This window comes from Mobula birostris, chromosome 4 (assembly GCF_030028105.1).
Source record: "Mobula birostris isolate sMobBir1 chromosome 4, sMobBir1.hap1, whole genome shotgun sequence".
NCBI classification, from domain to species: domain Eukaryota; kingdom Metazoa; phylum Chordata; class Chondrichthyes; order Myliobatiformes; family Myliobatidae; genus Mobula; species Mobula birostris.
Window position 1 is genome coordinate 40,363,339 of NC_092373.1, and position 17,686 is coordinate 40,381,024.

A 17,686-nucleotide genomic window follows, 5' to 3' on the forward strand; every position below is an offset into this window, starting at 1 on the left:
CATCGCATGAACTGCTATGCTACCACAACATTAGTTAACCTGGATTGAATACATGCACAATGTGCCTTTTTGAAATCCATGGTGTGTTGGGGCCGCTTCCTTTTACGTTATATGTTAATGACTTGGATGTCAGAATTGATGGCTTTGTGGCCAAGTTTGTGAATGCCTTCTGAAAATAGGTTGAGTGAACTTGGCCTTTTCTCCTTGGAGCGACAGAGAATGAGAGGTGATAAGATGATGAGAGGCATTGATTTTGTGGATAGCCAGAGGCTTTTTCCCAGGGCTGAAATGGCTAACATGAGGGGGTATAGTTTTAAGGTGCTTGGAAATAGGCATAAGGAGGACATCGGGGTAAGTTTTTCACACAGAGAGTGGTGGGTGCGTGGAATAGGGTCTTTTAAGAGATTCTTAGCTAGGTACATGGAGCTTAGAAAAATAGCAGACTATGCAGTAAGGAAATTCTAGGCAGTTTCTAGAGTAGGTTTCATGGTCTGCACAACACTGTGGGCCGAAAGGCCTGTGATGTACTGTAGATTTCTATGTTTTTATGTTTCTACAAAATTAACTCCCAACACAATTCATTTTGAACTTTATCTCCCAGGTGATAGACAATAGACATTAGGTGCAGGAGTAGGCCATTTGGCCCTTCGAGCCAGGACCGCCATTGACTGTGATCATGGCTGATCATCCACAATGAGTACCCCGTTCCTGCCTTCTCCCCGTATCCCTTGACTCCACTATCTTTAAGAGCTCTATCTCATTCTTTCTTGGAAGCATCCAGATACTTGGTCTCTACTGCCTTCTGGGGCAGAGCATTCCATACATCCACCACTCTCTGGATGGAAAAGTTTTTCCTCAACTCCGTTCTAAATGGCCTACCCCTTATTCTTAAACTGTGGCCTCTAGTTCTGGACTCCCCCAACATTAGGAACATGTCTCCTGCCTCTAGCGTGACCAATCCCTTAATAATCTTACATGTTTCATGATGGTTTGCTTAATACCTGTTTTTCAGTTTATAAAGCCTTTATTTCCAGTGTAATTGGAAAGGTGACTACCGCATCATAAGCATTTAGAGGAATCCTTGAATTTTGCATTTTTTTTCTTGTATTATTCCCTTATTTGATCTTCTAGTTATAACAGGCATGGAGCATTGTACATGCACTTGTTTCAGTGATAATAATGTGAATTTGAAGCTTTTTAATCAGTAGCCTAATTTCAAAAGTTATACGAGTGATACAGGCTTTCACAGCAAACTTCACTCATTCTGAAAATGCATTTTCGTCAAAGTAGCCTCATTGATATACCTAAAAGTTGCTGGTGAATGCAGCGGGCCAGGCAGCATCTCTAGGAAGAGGTATAGTCAACGTTTCGGGCCGAGACCCTTCATCAGGACTAATTGAAAAAAGAGCTAGTAAGAGATTTGAAAGGGGGAGATCCAAAATGATAGGAGAAGACAGAAGGGGGAGGGATGGAGCTAAGAGCTGGAGAGTTGATTGGCAGAAGGGATATGAGAGGATCATGGGACAGGAGGCCTAGGGAGAAAGAAAAGGGAGAGGGAGGAAAAGCCCAGAGGATGGGCAAGGGGTATAGTGAGAGGGACAAAGGGAGAAAAAGGAGAGAGAGAAAAAGAATGTGTGTATATAAATAAATAACGGCTGGGGTACGAGGGGGAGGTGGAGCATTAGCAGAAGTTAGAGAAGTCAGTGTTCATGCCATCAGGTTGGAGGCTACCCAGACGGAATATAAGGTGTTGTTCCTCCAACCTGAGTGTGGTTTCGTCTTTACAGTAGAGGAGGCCGTGGATAGACATACTAGAATGGGAATGGGACATGGAATTAAAATGTGTGGCCACTGGGAGATCCTGCTTTCTCTGGCAGACAGAGTGTAGGTGTTCAGCGAAATGATCTCCCAGTCTGCGTCGGGTCTCTCCAATATATAGAAGGCCACATCGGGAGCACCGGATGCAGTATATCACCCCAGCCGACTCACAGGTGAAGTGTTGCCTCACCTGGAAGGGCTGTCTGGGGCCCTGAATGGTGGTGAGGGAGGAAGTGTAAGGGCATGTGTAGCACTTGTTCCGCTTACAAGGATAATTGCCAGGAGGGAGATCAGTGAGGAGGGATGGGGGGGACGAATGGACAAGGGAGTCGTGTAGGGAGCGATCCCTGTGGAAAGCGGGAGGGGGAGGGAAAGATGTGCTTAGTGGTGGGATCCCTTTGGAGATGGCGGAAATTACGGAGAATTATATGTTGGACACGGAGGCTGGTGGGGTGGTAGGTGAGGACAAGGGGAACCCTATTCCTAGTGAGGTGGCGGGAGGATGGAGTGAGAGCAGATGTGCATGAAATGGGGGAGATGCGTTTGAGAGCAGAGTTGATGGTGGAGGAAGGGAAGCCCCCTTCTTTAAAAAAGGAGGACATCTCCCTTGTCCTGGAATGAACAGCCTAATCCTGAGAGCAGATGCGGTGGAGACGGAGGAATTGTGAGAAGGGGATGGCAGTTTTGCCAGAGACAGGGTGAGAAGAGGAATAGTTCAGATAGCTGTGAGAGTCAGTAGGCTGCCAGATAGCTGTGAGAGTCAGTAGGCTCCAGGTAGCTGTGAGAGTCAGTAGGCTCCAGGTAGCTGTGAGAGTCAGTAGGCTCCAGGTAGCTGTGAGAGTCAGTAGGCTCCATATAGCTGTGAGAGTCAGTAAGCTGTCAGATAGCTGTGAGAGTCAGTAGGCTGTCAGATAGCTGTGAGAGTCAGTAGGCTCCAGATGGCTGTGAGAGTCAGTAGGCTCCAGATAGCTGTGAGAGTCACACTCAGGTTGGAGGAACAACACCTTATATTCCGTCTCGGTAGCCTCCAACCTGATGGCATGAACATTGACTTCTCAAACTTGCGCTAATGCCCCACCTCCCCCTCGTACCCCATCTGTTATTTATTTATATACACAGATTCTTTTTCTCTCTCTCCTTTTTCTCCCTCTGTCCCTCTCACTATACCCCTTGCCCATCCTCTGGGCTTTCCCCCCCTCCCCTTTTTCTTTCTCCCTAGGCCTCCTATCCCATGATCCTCTCATATCCCTTTTGCCAATCACCCATCCAGCTCTTGGCTCTATCCCTCCTCCTCCTGTCTTCTCCTATCATTTCGGATCTCCCCCTCCCCCTCCCACTTTCAAATCCCTTACTCACTCTTCCTTCAGTTAGTCCTGACTAAGGGTCTCGGCCTGAAACATCGACTGCACCTCTTCCTAGAGATGCTGCCTGGCCTGCTGCGTTCACCAGCAACTTTGATGTGTGTTGCTTGAAATTCCAGCATCTGCAGATTTCCTCGTGTTTGCGTCATTGATATACCTATACAGGTATATAAAATCATGAGGGGCAGAGATAAGGTGATTGGTTACAGTCTTCTTCCCAAGGTAGTGGAGTGTGCTACTGGAGGACATAGAATTAAGGTGAAAAGAGAGGTTTAGCAGGGCCCTGAGGGGCAACTTTTTCCACACAAATGTGGATGTGTATATGGGGTGAGCTACCAGAGAAAGCTGTAGAGTCAGGTACAATTACAATGTTTAAAAGACACTTAGGCAGGTACATGGTTAGAAACAATTTTGAGGGATATGGGTTAAATGCAAGCAAATGGAACTAGCTCAAATAGACACCATAAATTGGGATGAAATAGCCTGCTTCAAGCTATATAACTCTGTTTAGGTAGCAGTTCCAGTGGTTTTTTTAAGGCCCAATGGTTTGACTCTTAAGTGAAGAAGAAACTGATCACAACAGATAGTGAACATGCTGCAGTCAATCAAAGTTCACTTTCACCCAGGAGACTAAAACTGGTGCTTCATTTTATTTACATTTAGAATGTTCCCAGTATCAGTATCAGGTGATCATGGAAAACAACCCAAATGTGCACGTGGAAGATTTCCGTTTTGGAATGACACAACCATGGGTGTTTGCACTAGTTTTTCAATGTATGAAGTAATGGGATCCAATTTCTAGGCCTACAATCTTAAATTCATAACCACTGTATAAATCTTTTGCACCTTTAATAGATTTGATACCTGTAGATGTTCTTTATTGCCTTCTAAAATAGAAAACAAAAAGAAGTATTTACTGTGGTAAATTTTATTGCATCATATTAGGTTACTATGAATAAGTGTCAACATTGAAATAGACTGCTGATTGAAAATGACAGCTGGACTTTTTTATATAAATATGACAGCTGTTCAGGCGCTGGCATTCGGAATCAACTGGAAAGGATAAAGGCCTTGAAACAACACTGATTGCTTATGATGCACTCTTGTTTGCTGGTACTGACTGGGAGAAGCTGTGTTATTCAGCCATGTTTCATAGGGGTAAGAATTGATTACAATTTTGAATAAATATCTTCTAAATGACTATCATTTTGTTTCAAATTGAGCTAACTGATTACAGCAATAAAACATTCCAAGTGGTATAAATAAGGAGGGACTGACAAATTATCTGTTTTTGAATCTAAAATTAACTCCTTCTTGGTGCATTGCAGAGTTTGGGATGGTCTTTTGCCCTAGTTAATAATCAATATTGAAATTTTAATTTTAATTTGAAAATATGAAAACTCCAAAATGGATTAAATATTTTAATGACAATCAATTGCAAGCAATTGCCAAATCTAAATATAACCACAAAATAATCTATGCTAGAATGGCTTGATTACCTCACTTAGAAGACATACCGTAATCATAAAAAACTCTATGACTTGAACAATAGTATTATTCACTTCATGTTATGGCTTTCATTATGCCCCCTCTAATAGGAGAGAGTGCTGTGACAGGTGCCATTGCAGGGTCTCTCTATGGGATTCTCTATGGATTTGACAGTGTTCCTATAAGTCTTTACCAGAACTTGGAGTTCAGAGGCCACCTCGAACTATTGGGGAGACAGCTGTACTACATTGCTACCACAGATAGGTAAGTCCGGTTGACATGGAAATCATTCGAAGTCTGAAGCTAAAACCAAAAAAAAAAAACCCTTTTTTATTGCACATACAGTATATATGTCAGCTGGTGCAGTAATTTACAGCAGTTTTAACAGGTAACCTTATTGGATTTCCTTGATGGATAATATCCATTTTCACTTCTTATTTGCGTTATAGTTAAGTATTTTCCATTTAGGACCCTGGGCACATATTTACATATATCTTTCAGGATAGCAAATGTTTTATTTAAAATTTGATATTAACAATCAAAAAGAAAGTAACATTATGTGTAAATTCCCATAAAACGCTTACGAAAGGTAATAAACAATAGTTAACCGCATAAAATGAAATAAAACAAGCCTGGAAAAAGCTTTATTCTCTTGCTGATGATGTTAGTTACATTTTCAAGAATGTTTATTTACTATGTTATAGACTTGCTTAAGTTGCCTTAATATCACTAACAATCCCATCTCTAATAATTCTTTTATTTGTGGTTATTTGCAGAAAAAGCCATAGTTTGTTCTACTTCCTCTGCTGCTATTTCTACATTTTCCTGCAATGTAATTTGTTTTCTGCTAACCATTTACTTCTCATCCATATTTTTTTATTTTACATTTGTTCAAATCTAGTTAGTCAGTCATTCATTATTTTGTTGCAGATCCTTATCTCACAGTGCAGATTGCACTCAGAGGGATGAGAGTATAGATGTGCGTCAAATTGCCAGAACGTTCATGAACAAGCGCACATCTGATGAAATTAACAATCTGATCAATTACATAGCTCATCTGGAAAAGGTGAAAAAAACAAGCACTGACAAGTCTGTCAGGTTAACAGATACAATTGCTACAAAGCAGAACAGCATTAAAGAAAAAGCATCTAAAACTGAAGGAAAGCTTCGACCAACTAGATTTCAGCTCCTACAGTCAAGGTTTACAAAGACTGGTTTTCAGAATAAACTGGAGAAGCTAGAACTTCCTGTATCCAAGACAAAAACAGTTTCAGGAGAATCTAACACTGCTGCAGATGTGAAAGGTGTTGCAGAGAACCTTCCCACAGTGGGCAAAAGAGACACCAACCTCACTGAAGTGCATAATGGTTTGGACATGATGGCAGAACAGAAATGTGAAATGCCAGAAGTTCAAAAGGTAGATGGTAGTCAGGGAAAACCAACTACTGAAAATGATGCCTCAGCTCCACAACCTCACAGTCCCAGTCCTGAATTTTCCATGGTAGATAATTTTACCAAAATGCACAAAACTATAGATTTGGGGGTTCAGCAAGAATATGAACCTACAGTTTTTAACAATGAAGATACTACTCTTAAACAGTCCACTATGGAAAACAGTACCACAGAGCTTTGTTCAGACTCTCTGGAATCTGCTGGGAAGCAGCCATTTCTTACAGACAAATCCAATGACACATTTTCAGAGTCTGCCAGAGAAGCTGATGTGGACATGCAACTAGGTTCTTCAAATAAGAACGAAGTTACTTTACCCGAACCATCGGTGCAAACTGTTGCTGAAATATTATACTCAGATACAGAAATCCCAGCTGATAAATCGACTAAATTGACCATCCACAATGAGATTCAAAACAGTAATGAAAATGTTGCTGCAAGTCTAGATCAGAAGCATCCTCCACACAAATTAATTACAGGCTTTTCATTAAGTATTTCAGAATTAAATCCATCTGAAAGGAGTCCTCCAAGAAGAGATACCAATGAAGTTATTGATTTTCCTCACTCTCTACTGCAGGTCACTGAAGATAACACGGAGGGAAATCCACCACAAATGGTGAAAGGTAGTACAGAGGAAACAACAAAATCATCAACATCGAGCCTAGAATTATTCTCTGACACATCTAAGAAACCCACACAAAAAAATATTTTGCTAAAGCCAAAAGACAATTTCTCTACAGAAATTCCAATATTGCCAAATGGTAAACAGCATGAAAACATTCAAGAGGATGAAGAGTACAAATACATGCTCTATCAGTCTAATCAGTTTGCTATTGATGATAAAGATCACAATGCCATGACAAAGGGGCTTTCTCCACAAACATTGTCAAAAAAGGTGGAAAATTCAATGTCAGAAATGAAGAGCTTCAAACCAATTGGCTGCTTGAGCGAAAATATATCAGTGAAAAGGGCCACACAAAATTCCGAGACTGACCTATCTAAAATTCCAATCTTCCCTCAAAATAGGTTAATAGGAAAGAAAGAAGATAATCAAATGAAATACAACGAGGACCAACGTCTGCAAATTCAGAATATAAACGCAGGGAAAACTGCCAGTTCACAAATCCGTGGTTTGCAGCCATTCACTCACTCCTGTGAAAAGCAAAAGCTGAAGAAGATTCATCAAAGCTCAGAGTCAGCATTCTCCACCAGAACTCAAGTACTGCCAGAGAGTGAGTCAAAAGAGGAGGAACGGGGGGATAATCTGTACAGAAATATCTTCCAGCACGCCTGTGACTCAGTCAACACAGCTGTGTCACTCACAATTGTGCAAGAGCAGCAGCCTCCAGAATCACTGCTAGAAATTGCAGAGGCAACAATTTCACAAACTAGAAACTCTGAGTCACATACAGACTTATACAAGAAACAAAAGCTAAAAGGAATTCCACCAAGATTGCAGCCTGTTGTCATGACTGAAAGAGAAGGTGGTTATCCAGACATCTGCTGTCAGCCTGAGGAATCAGTTAATGTAGCTGAACATTATGGATATGAACAAGAGTCCTACCCTGCTGTTGAATCCAACACTGAAAGTGCTGCCTCAGCATGGAACCAATGTACAAGTCCCACAGCTTCCTGCAAAACAAAATCATGGAAGTACAAGGCATATAGTTATGCTGACCCTTCAGTCACTTCAAAATCAAACCGTAGAGTACTATTGAGAGCCACTGATGTCATACAAATTTCTTCACCACCACTACCGAGCTTTTCTATCCCCTAAAAATCCACACAATATGAAGGATTTTGTTATATCTGTAATATGAGGTCACTTAATATTTTAGTGTTTTATATACACCAAGGAAATGGTAATTTTAGATTCAAGATTTATATTTTTACTGAAACTCTTCTTGCATAAAAATCCTTTAAAGCAGTTTTTTATGGGTCATAGCTCTCAATGCCTTCATTCCAATTATTGATTTAAAGCAGTGTTTACAACGGAATACATTTACCAATAATCTTGTTGGGCAGATGTGATGCAATACCATTTATCACTGATAACTAGATTGGTCAATCAACTGCAGATCACATTGCAATAAAAATTATGTATTATCTTTCCCTCTGCATTCCCTTTACAATTAGATTTGCCAAAATCATTTTCTTTGAGAAAACCTTCTCAATGCCATTACATCAACACTGGATCAATTTACTTCAAAATTTAATTTAAATATGTAGTGTAAAGATAGTGTTTCTCCTCTTAGATATATGACTGACAAGCAGCAAAATTCAGGGTCACTGATTGCTGTTTTCGCTTGTGCTGTCAGTATGTATTATTCAAGTTCAATTGTCATTCCACCATACACATGAATACAGCCAAATGAAACAGCTTTCCTCTGTGGCTAGGGTGAAAAAACATAGGACCAACAGTCACACACAATTATAATTACAATCGCAGAACAAGTCACAAAAATATAGCCTAAGTCCATGAGTGTCATGGCCTGCAGTTTGATTGTGCATGTGATGTTGTCCTGAAGCCATGTTTCTGTAAGAACAAGCACACAGCAGTTCTCAGCACACCAGTGCAGCTGCAGAGGAATGCAATCCAGCTTGTCTTCCAGCGAGCGAACACCAGAGAACAGCACCGAGGAGAGGGTCAGTCCCCAGCGCAGCATGGACTCCAGCGTGCCCATGTGCCTCTGCTCTCTCATACACCATCTCTGACATCTCCTCCACTGGCCAGCTGCAGCAGGCAACTCAGCGCCACGAGGGGCTGGTGCACGCAACAACTACTATAGTTTCTTAGATTAGAAGGGGATTACCAGAAGTAACATATTTATTCCAGGCTGCAGAGGGAACTGAGCACAGATCAGGTAAAAATATAATCTCATAAGATCTCACTGTTGTTCTTAAAAGGCTAATTATTACACAAGTGGGGAACACATAGAAAGGCATTTTAAAGCAAACATATGTAACATTTATTTACATTATCAGTCACAAGATATTCTATAAATAATATACTCTGGATCAATTTTATTATTATTGACATATGCCATGAAATTTGTTATTTTGTGACAGCAGTAGTGTGCAAGACAGAAAAATTATGTTAGAATAATAAACAAGCAAATTTATAAATACTGTAATGCAAAAGAGGGATAGTGAGGTATTGTTCATGACTGTTCAGAAATCTGATGGGTGAGGAAGAATCTGTTCCCAAAATGCTGATTGTGGGTGTTCAGGCTCCTGTCCTTCCCTCCTGATGGTAGCAATGAGGAGAGGGCATTATCGGAATGCCAAAGGATGCATGTCTCTGGGAGCTGAACATCCAAGGATACACGGTGTATTGGAAGGATAGGAAGGTAGGCAGAGGGGGAGGCGTGGCTTTATTGGTAAGAAATGATATTAAATCATTAGAAAGAGGTGATATAGGATAGGAAGGTGCAGAATCTTTATGGGTTGAGCTAAGAAATTGCAGGGGTAAAAGGACCCTGATGGCAGTTATATACAGGCCTCCAAACAGCTGCAGTGATGTGGACTACAAATTGCAACAGGAAATAGAAGAGGCTTGTCAGAAGGGCAGTGTTATGATAATTGTGGGGGATTTTAACATGCGAGTGGATTGGGAAAATCAGGTCCACACTGGATCTCAAGAGAGAGAAGTTGTAGAATGTCTGCAAGATGGCTTTTTAGAACAGCTTGTTGTTGAGCCCACTAGGGGATCAGCTGTACTGGATTGGGTATTGTGTAATGAACTGGAGGTGATTAGAGAGACTGAGGTGAAGGAACCCTTAGGAGACAGTGATCATAACATGATTGAGTTCACTGTGAAATTTGAAAAAGAGAAGCTGAAATCTGATGTGTCAGTAATTCAGTGGAGTAAAGGAAATTATAGTGGCCTGAAAGAGGAACTGGCCAAAGTTGACTGGAAAGGGACACTGGTGGGACGGATGGCAGAGCAGCAGTGGCTGGAGTTTATGCGAGAAGTGAGGAAGGTGCAAGACAGGTGTATTCCAAAAAAGAAGAAATTTTCGAATGGAAAAAGGATGCAACCGTGGCTGACAAGAGAAGTCAAAGCCAAAGTTAAAGCAAAGGAGAGGGCATACAAGGAAGCAAAAATTAGTGGGAAGACAGAGGATTGGGAAGCTTTTAAAAGCTTACCAAAGGAAACTAAGAAGGTCATTAACAGGGGAAAGATTAAGTATGAAAGGAAGCTAGCAAATAATATCAAAGAGGATACTAAAAGCTTTTTCAAGTATATAAAGAGTAACAGACAGGTGAGAGTAGATATAGGACCGATAGAAAATGATGCTGGAGAAATTGTAATGGGAGATAAGGAGATGGCGGAGTACCTAGAGGCATATGACAAGATAGGCAGAATTCAGCATGGTTTCCTTAAAGGAAAATCCTGCCTGACAAACCTATTACAATTTTTTGAGGAAATTACAAGTAGGCTAGACAAGGGAGATGCAGTGGATGTTGTATATTTGGATTTTCAGAAGGCCTTTGACAAGGTGCCACACGAGGCTACTTAACAAGATAAGAGCCCATGGAATTACGGGAAAGTTACATACATGGATAGAGCATTGGCTGATTGGCAGGAAACAGAGAGTGGGAATAAAGGGACCCTATTTCTGGTTGGCTGCCAGTTACCAGTGGTGTTCCACAGGGATCTGTGTTGGGGCCACTTCTTTTTACATTGTACATCAACGATTTGGATTATGGAATAGATGGCTTTGTGGCTAAGTTTGCTGATGATACAAAGATAGGTGGAGGGGCCGGTAGTGCTGCGGAAACAGAGAGTCTGCAGAGAGACTTGGTTTACAAGGATGTTGCTGGGACTTGAGAAACTCAGTTACAGAGAAAGGTTGAATAGGTTAGGACTTTATTCCCTGGAGCGTAGAAGAATGAGGGGAGATTTGATAGAGGTATATAAAATTATGATGGGTATAGATAGAGTGAATGCAAGCAGGCTTTTTCCACTGAGGCAAGGGGAGAAAAAAACCAGAGGACATGGGTTAAGGGTGAGGGGGGAAAAGTTTAAAGGGAACATTAGGAGGGGCTTCTTCACACAGAGAGTGGTGGGAGTATGGAATGAGCTGCCAGACGAGGTGGTAAATGGGTAAATGCGGGTTCTTTTTTAACATTTAAGAATAAATTGGACAGATACATGGATGGGAGGTGTATGGAGGGATATGGTCCGTGTGCAGGTCAGTGGGACTAGGCAGAAAATGGTTTGGCACAGCCAATATGGGCCAAAGGGCTTGTTTCTGTGCTGTAGTTTCTATGGTTCTATGGATAGATTGGAAGAATGGGCAAAGAAGTGGCAAATGAAATACAATGTTGGAAAGTGTATGGTTCTGCACTTTGGCAGAAGAAATAAATGGGCAGACTATTATTTAAATGGGGAGAGAATTCAAAGTTCTGAGATGCAACGGGACTTGGGAGTCCTCGTGCAGGATACCCTTAATGTTAACCTCCAGGTTGAGTCGGTGGTGAAGAAGGCGAATGCAATGTTGGCATTCATTTCTAGAGGAATAGGGTATAGGAGCAGGGATGTGATGTTGAGGCTCTATAAGGCGCTGGTGAGACCTCACTTGGAGTACTGTGGGCAGTTTTGGTCTGCTTATTTAACAAAGGATGTGCTGACGTTGGAGAGGGTACAGAGAAGATTCACTAGAATGATTCCGGGAATGAGAGGGTTAACAATTTTTTTTAGCCAGAGGGTGGTGAATCTATGGAATTTGTTGCCACGGGCAGCAGTGGAGGCCAAGTCATTGGGTGTATTTAAGGCAGAGATTGATAGGTATCTGAGTAGCCAGGGCATCAAAGGTTATGGTGAGAAGGCGGGGGAGTGGGACTAAACAGGAGAATGGATCAGCTCATGATAAAATGGCAGAGCAGACTCGATGAGCCGAATGGGTGACTTCTGCTCCTTATGGTCTTAATGATGAATGTTGTTTCTTGAGGTACCACCTTTTGAAGATGCTCCTGATGGTGGGGAGGGTACTGATGGAGAGAGGCAAAAGACAAGAAATTGTAGACCATTTAGCCTGACTTCACTGGTGAACAGGGTGTTGGAGTCCATTATTAAGGATGAGGTTTCAGGAATTTGGAGGCACATGATAAAATAGACCAAAGCCAGCAAGATTTCCTTTAAGGGCACATTGGATTTTCAGAAGGCCTTTGAGAAGGTGCTGCACATGAGGCTGTTAAGCAAGATAAGAGTCCGTAGTATTACAGAAAAGATCCTAGCATGGACAGAAGATTGCCTGACTGGCAGGAGGCACAGTGGGAATAAAGGGAGCTTTTTCTGGCTGGCTGCCAGTGATTATAGGATTTCTTCAGGGTTCGGGGTTGGGATCCACTACTTTCACCTCATATGTTAATAATCTGATTGACAGAATTGATGGCTTTGTAACTGAGTTTGTGAATAGTACAAAGTTAGCTGGAGGGGCAGGTAGGGAGTTTGCAGAAGGGCTTGGACAGATTGGGAGAATGGACAAAGACATGGTAGGTAGAATACAACACAGGGAAGTGCATGGTCATGCACCTTAAAAGGGATAGACTATTTTCTAAATGGGGAGTAAATTCCAAAATCAGAGATGATTTGGGAATTTAGTGCAGACTGAGTTGCTAGTAAGGAATGCATGTACAATGTTAGCATTCAGTTCAAGACTCTAGAATCTAAAAGCAAGGATGCAATGCTGAGGCTTTTGCTGAGGAATTGGTCATACCACATTTGAAGTATTTAGAGAGTTTTAGGGTCCATATCTAAGAAAGCATGCTTTGGCATTGGAGACGGTCTTGAGTAAGTTGATGAGAATGATCACAAGAATAAAAGGGTTAACATATGAGAAAGTATTGATGTCTTAGGGCCTTTAGTCGCTGGAGTTTAGAAGAATGAGGGGGATCATATTCAAACCTACCAAATATTGAAAGGCCTAGATAGAGTGGACATAGAGAGGAAGTTTCGAACAACTAAAGCTCTATATTTTTCTTTACTAACTTCAAAATTTAGTAAAGAAAAATATAGGGCCTTAGTTGTTCAAAACATGGGCTGTCTTCTTGAAGTTTTGATTGACTTTAACATCTCTATTGTGAATGGCGATTGATCTTGCCAGTAAGGAATTCAAAGATATACAATTTACAATGATTAATATCTGTTACAGATAAGTCAATTCTATACAAAAGTAGCAGTACTCTGTTCAGACTTCAGAGCAGCGTGGGTGACAGGGGCCCATGCTGTTCTCCTTGTGCACAAGTAAAATAAAAAAGAATGTTTGAGTCTTAAGAGTGTGTGTGTGTTCTGGGCTCAATGATTTTATTTATTTTATTTTGTTATCAGTGACGACAGTTACTTCAACACTATCTCTAGCTACTGATAGTTCCAGTTGTTTTTAACATGGTCATTGTCCCTATTTTCATATCAAGTTATAACTTTGTTCAAATAATTTGACTTTTAAAATACTGCACCAACAGCAGTCTACACGGAAACAGAAAGGAACAACAAAGCTTTATGTTTCCTATTATCAGAGCTGACCATATGCAAAGATTCAAAGTATAACAATGCACCCTAGCACACTGAGAGAGCACCACGTTTCATTATGCGCAGTTGAATAACCATTTTAACCATTAAACATCTGACTTAGTTCACCCATACTAAAGATCCCATTGATTCTGGAGAATCCAGTGAAGCAGGGAGATCCACATCCCCCGCTACCTGCCTTAGTTTGATCTACTTTAAATTCATCCTCTCTTTTCTTACCCCTAATATCCGGTGGGATGAGCAATGCATGGAACTTCTTCGTCATTCCTCCCTCTCAGCAACAAAGCCAAACATCTCCTAAGACCTTCTCTTCATTTTCCCTGGTTTTGCATTATTCCAATCTGCCCTCATTCATTTTCCTTTTGTTCCTATCTCAATTCTGTTCTCATTACATTACTGGCCAACTATTTCACCTTTTTCTCCAGTCCTCTGCATTTCTTTCAAAAACATTACATTTCTTCCATTCTTGAATCTGAATTACCTTTTATTTTTTTATTCATGCCATCCTCTGTTAGGAACTAAAGCCTACAACTGTTATCTCTCAGCAACACCCCTCCCCACTCCTATAATGTGATATTTTTTAACATTTAAACATCATTAAGCAAACTCTCATTTACACCTCATAATAGAAACATAGAAAACCTACAGCACAATACAGGCCTTCCGGCCCACAATGCTGTGCCAGACATGTACTTACTTTAGAAATTACCTCAGGTTACCCATAGCCCTCTATTTTTCTAGGCTCCATGTACCTATCCAAGAGTCTCTTAAAAGACCCTATCGTATCTGCCTCCACCAATGTCGCCGGCAGCCCATTCCACCCGCTCATCACTCTGTGTAAAAAAACCTACCTCTGACATCTCCTCTGTAACTACTTCCAAGCAGCTTGAAACTGTGCCCTCTCACGTTAACCATTTCAGCCCTGAGAAAAAGCCTCTGACTACCCACACAATATTTCCTATGTCAGCTGCATTAATCCTTGCTTAGAAATGTTCTATGAACCGTGGGTTGCATTTTCAACAGTAAGGTCTTAGATACTATATTAATGATTTTTCCCAAGTAACATTTAAATATCTAGAAACATTCTAAGAACATAAGTTCCCGAAATGAAATCATAAAAGCAACAAGTAAATATTATTTGAGTGAACCCTATCATTTGCCTTCATTATCTGGAATAATGGAAAAATTACAGCTTATAAAGAACTTGTAAAAATATCACATCATTTTTCTCACGACTAATTTTCTATGGGTATAGATATTCAAAAGAGTTTTTAAACTTATGTTTAAATATTCAGGTTTTGATAATATAAAAATGAAAATGTATATTTACTTGGCTAAAGGTAATTGGAATCAAATAAATAGGTAAACTGCTCAAAATTCTATTGTACTTAATTGTTTTTACATTGATTTATTTTTGATTAAAATCAGTTTTTTAAAATAAATTTACAATAATTTTCATCGAATCACAGAACACTACTGCACGGAAACAGTCCGTTCAGCCCGTCTGTGCCTACTCCTATTGACCTGCACCCAGACCATAGCCCTCCATACCTCTACCATCCATGTACCTCTCTAGATTTCTCTGGAATGTTCAAATCAAACCCTCATCCACTGCAGCACACTACTAGTCACAGGCCTCCAGTAAGCAAGGCCTGCTACCACTCTTTGGCTTTTATCTACTACCACTCCCTGGCTTCTCCCCTGATTTCCTTCTTAAGTGCTCTCTTGCATTTCTAATACTCCAAGTACCTCATTTGTTCCTACCTGCCTATAAATGATATGCACCTCCTCCTTCTTCTTAGCAAGGGCCTCAATATACCTGAAAACCAAGCTTTCCTAAACCTGTTGTTATTTATTCTGACAAGAACGTAAAAACTCTGTACTGTCAGAATTTCACTTTTGAAGGCCTCCCACTTACCAAGTACATCTTTGCCAGAAAACAGCCTGTCCCAATCCACACTTGCCAAATCCTTTCTGATACCACCAAAATTTTCTCCTATTTAGAATCTCAACTCGTGGACCAGATCCACCCTTTTCCATAATTACACTGAAACAAATGCCATTATGATCACTGGATGCAAAGAGTTCCCCTACACAAGCTTCTGCCACCTGCCCTGTCTCATTCCCATAGGAGATATTGCACTCTCTCTAAATGGGAAACTGATCAAGACAACTTTCCTGAACACACCTGACAAATTCTTTCCCACCCAGCCCTTTTGCATCATGGGAGTGCCAGTTAATATGTGGAAAGTTAAAATCACTTACTAACAGAATCTCATGTTTCTTGCAATAGTCTGCAATCTTTCTACAAATTTAAATCCTGTGGACTGTTGGGTGATTTATAATATAATTCTATTAATATGGTCATACCTTTCTTACTCCTCAGTTCCACCCATAAAGCCTCACCCTCTAATCACAAGCTCTCTAGTCTGTCCTGTTGTAACATTTTCCAACTTGAAACACCACCCCTCCCCCTTTATTCTCTCCCTCTCTATCACATTTAAAACAATGGAACCCCAGAACACTGAGCTGCCAGTCCTGCTCCTCCTGCAACCAAGTCTCACTAACAGCTAAATATCATAATTCTACCTTCTGATCCATTTCATAAGGTCATCTGCCTTTCCTACAATACTCCTTGCATTGAAATATGTCCAGCTTGGAACATTAGTTCCATGACGCTGAACCTTTTGACTCCTAACTTTGATGTAGGCTTAAGAACATCATTCTTCACAGCCACTCCACTATCTTTTCTGGCACTTCGGTTCCCATTCCCCTGGCAACTCTAGTTTAGCCCTCCCCCACCCCCACTTTCTGTGCAGAACTAGCAAACCTTCTTGCTAGGATATTAATCCCCCCTCCATTTCAGGTGCAAACCGCCCCTTCTGTACAGGTCCCACCTTCACTGGAAGGGAGCCCAATGATCTAAAAGCCTGAAGCTCTCCCTCCTGCACCATCTCCTTACCAATGTGTTAACTGTGTTATCTTCCTATTTCTGGCCTCACTATCAAGAGGCACAGGTAGCAATCCTGAGATCATATAACCGAGCCCTGTCCTTTTATTTAGCACCTAACTCCCTGAACTCACTTGGCAGGACCTCGTCACCCCTCCTACCCATGTCAATGGTACCAACATGGGCCATGACCTCTGGCTGCTCACCCTCTCACTTAAGAATGCTGTTTACTCAATCTGAGATATCCCAGACCCTGGCACCCATACCATCTGAGAACCTCATTCTCGTCCACAGAACCTCCTTTCTGTTTCCCTAATCCATGCATCCCCTATCACTACAGTTTGCCCCTTCTTCCCCCTCAGTGCCAGAGACTTGACCAATTGTGCTTTCCTTTGCTAGGTTATTCTGTTCCAAACAGTATCCAAAGCGGTATACCTTTTGTTAAGGGGAACAGCCACTGGGGTACTCTGCTCTGGCTGCCCTACCCCATTTCCCCTCCTGATGGTTCCTGCAGTAAAGCACAATATATGTGATACCTTCCCCTTTACCAATACAAATTATTATTTTCCATCTTCCTCCATCCCTTCGTCTACTAATTTTGATGGATATTCTGCGCAACCTCAACAATTCCTTGCCAGATGTCAGGTTAATCTTTCAGGATTGTTTGTTCTTCTTTGCCTTATTATTAAATTACTCTTTATTAAACATGCAGGCCCAATCCAAGAGAATGTCATGAGGATTAATAATAATAAAGGTTGATCAATAGGATATCACATAGAGCACCACAGCACATTACAGGCCCTTCAGCATAACTAGGCCGTGATGTCCTGATAGTCTGCCTAGTCCCATCGACCTGCATCTAGACCATACCCCTCCCATCCATGTACTTAACCAAACTTCTCTTAAATATTACAATCGATCCTACATCCACCACTTCCGCTGGCAGCTCCTTCCACATTCACACTACCCTTGGAGTGAAGAAATTCCCCCTCAGTTTCCCCTGAAATATTTCACGCTTTACCTTACCCTCCCATTGTAATCTCACCCAACCTCACTGGGAAAAGCCTGCTTGCCTTTACCCTA

At 41.2% G+C, this 17,686-nt stretch overlaps 2 protein-coding genes across 6 annotated transcripts in view; one reads left to right on the forward strand and one right to left on the reverse strand.

The window, feature by feature from the left end:
- The window catches only part of LOC140196285 (uncharacterized), a 32,375-nt gene extending 24,469 nt beyond the window's left edge, over positions 1 to 7,906 (forward strand). The window contains exons 6-8 of the mRNA XM_072255219.1: positions 4,205 to 4,337; positions 4,778 to 4,931; positions 5,598 to 7,906. Of these exons, the coding sequence (XP_072111320.1) occupies positions 4,205 to 4,337; positions 4,778 to 4,931; positions 5,598 to 7,893 (2,583 nt within the window). The 3' untranslated portion in view covers positions 7,894 to 7,906. The remainder of the gene's footprint in view (positions 1 to 4,204; positions 4,338 to 4,777; positions 4,932 to 5,597) is intronic.
- mccc1 (methylcrotonyl-CoA carboxylase subunit) overlaps positions 1 to 17,686 on the reverse strand; it is a 118,886-nt gene that overhangs the window by 10,441 nt on the left and 90,759 nt on the right. The window lies entirely within an intron of this gene.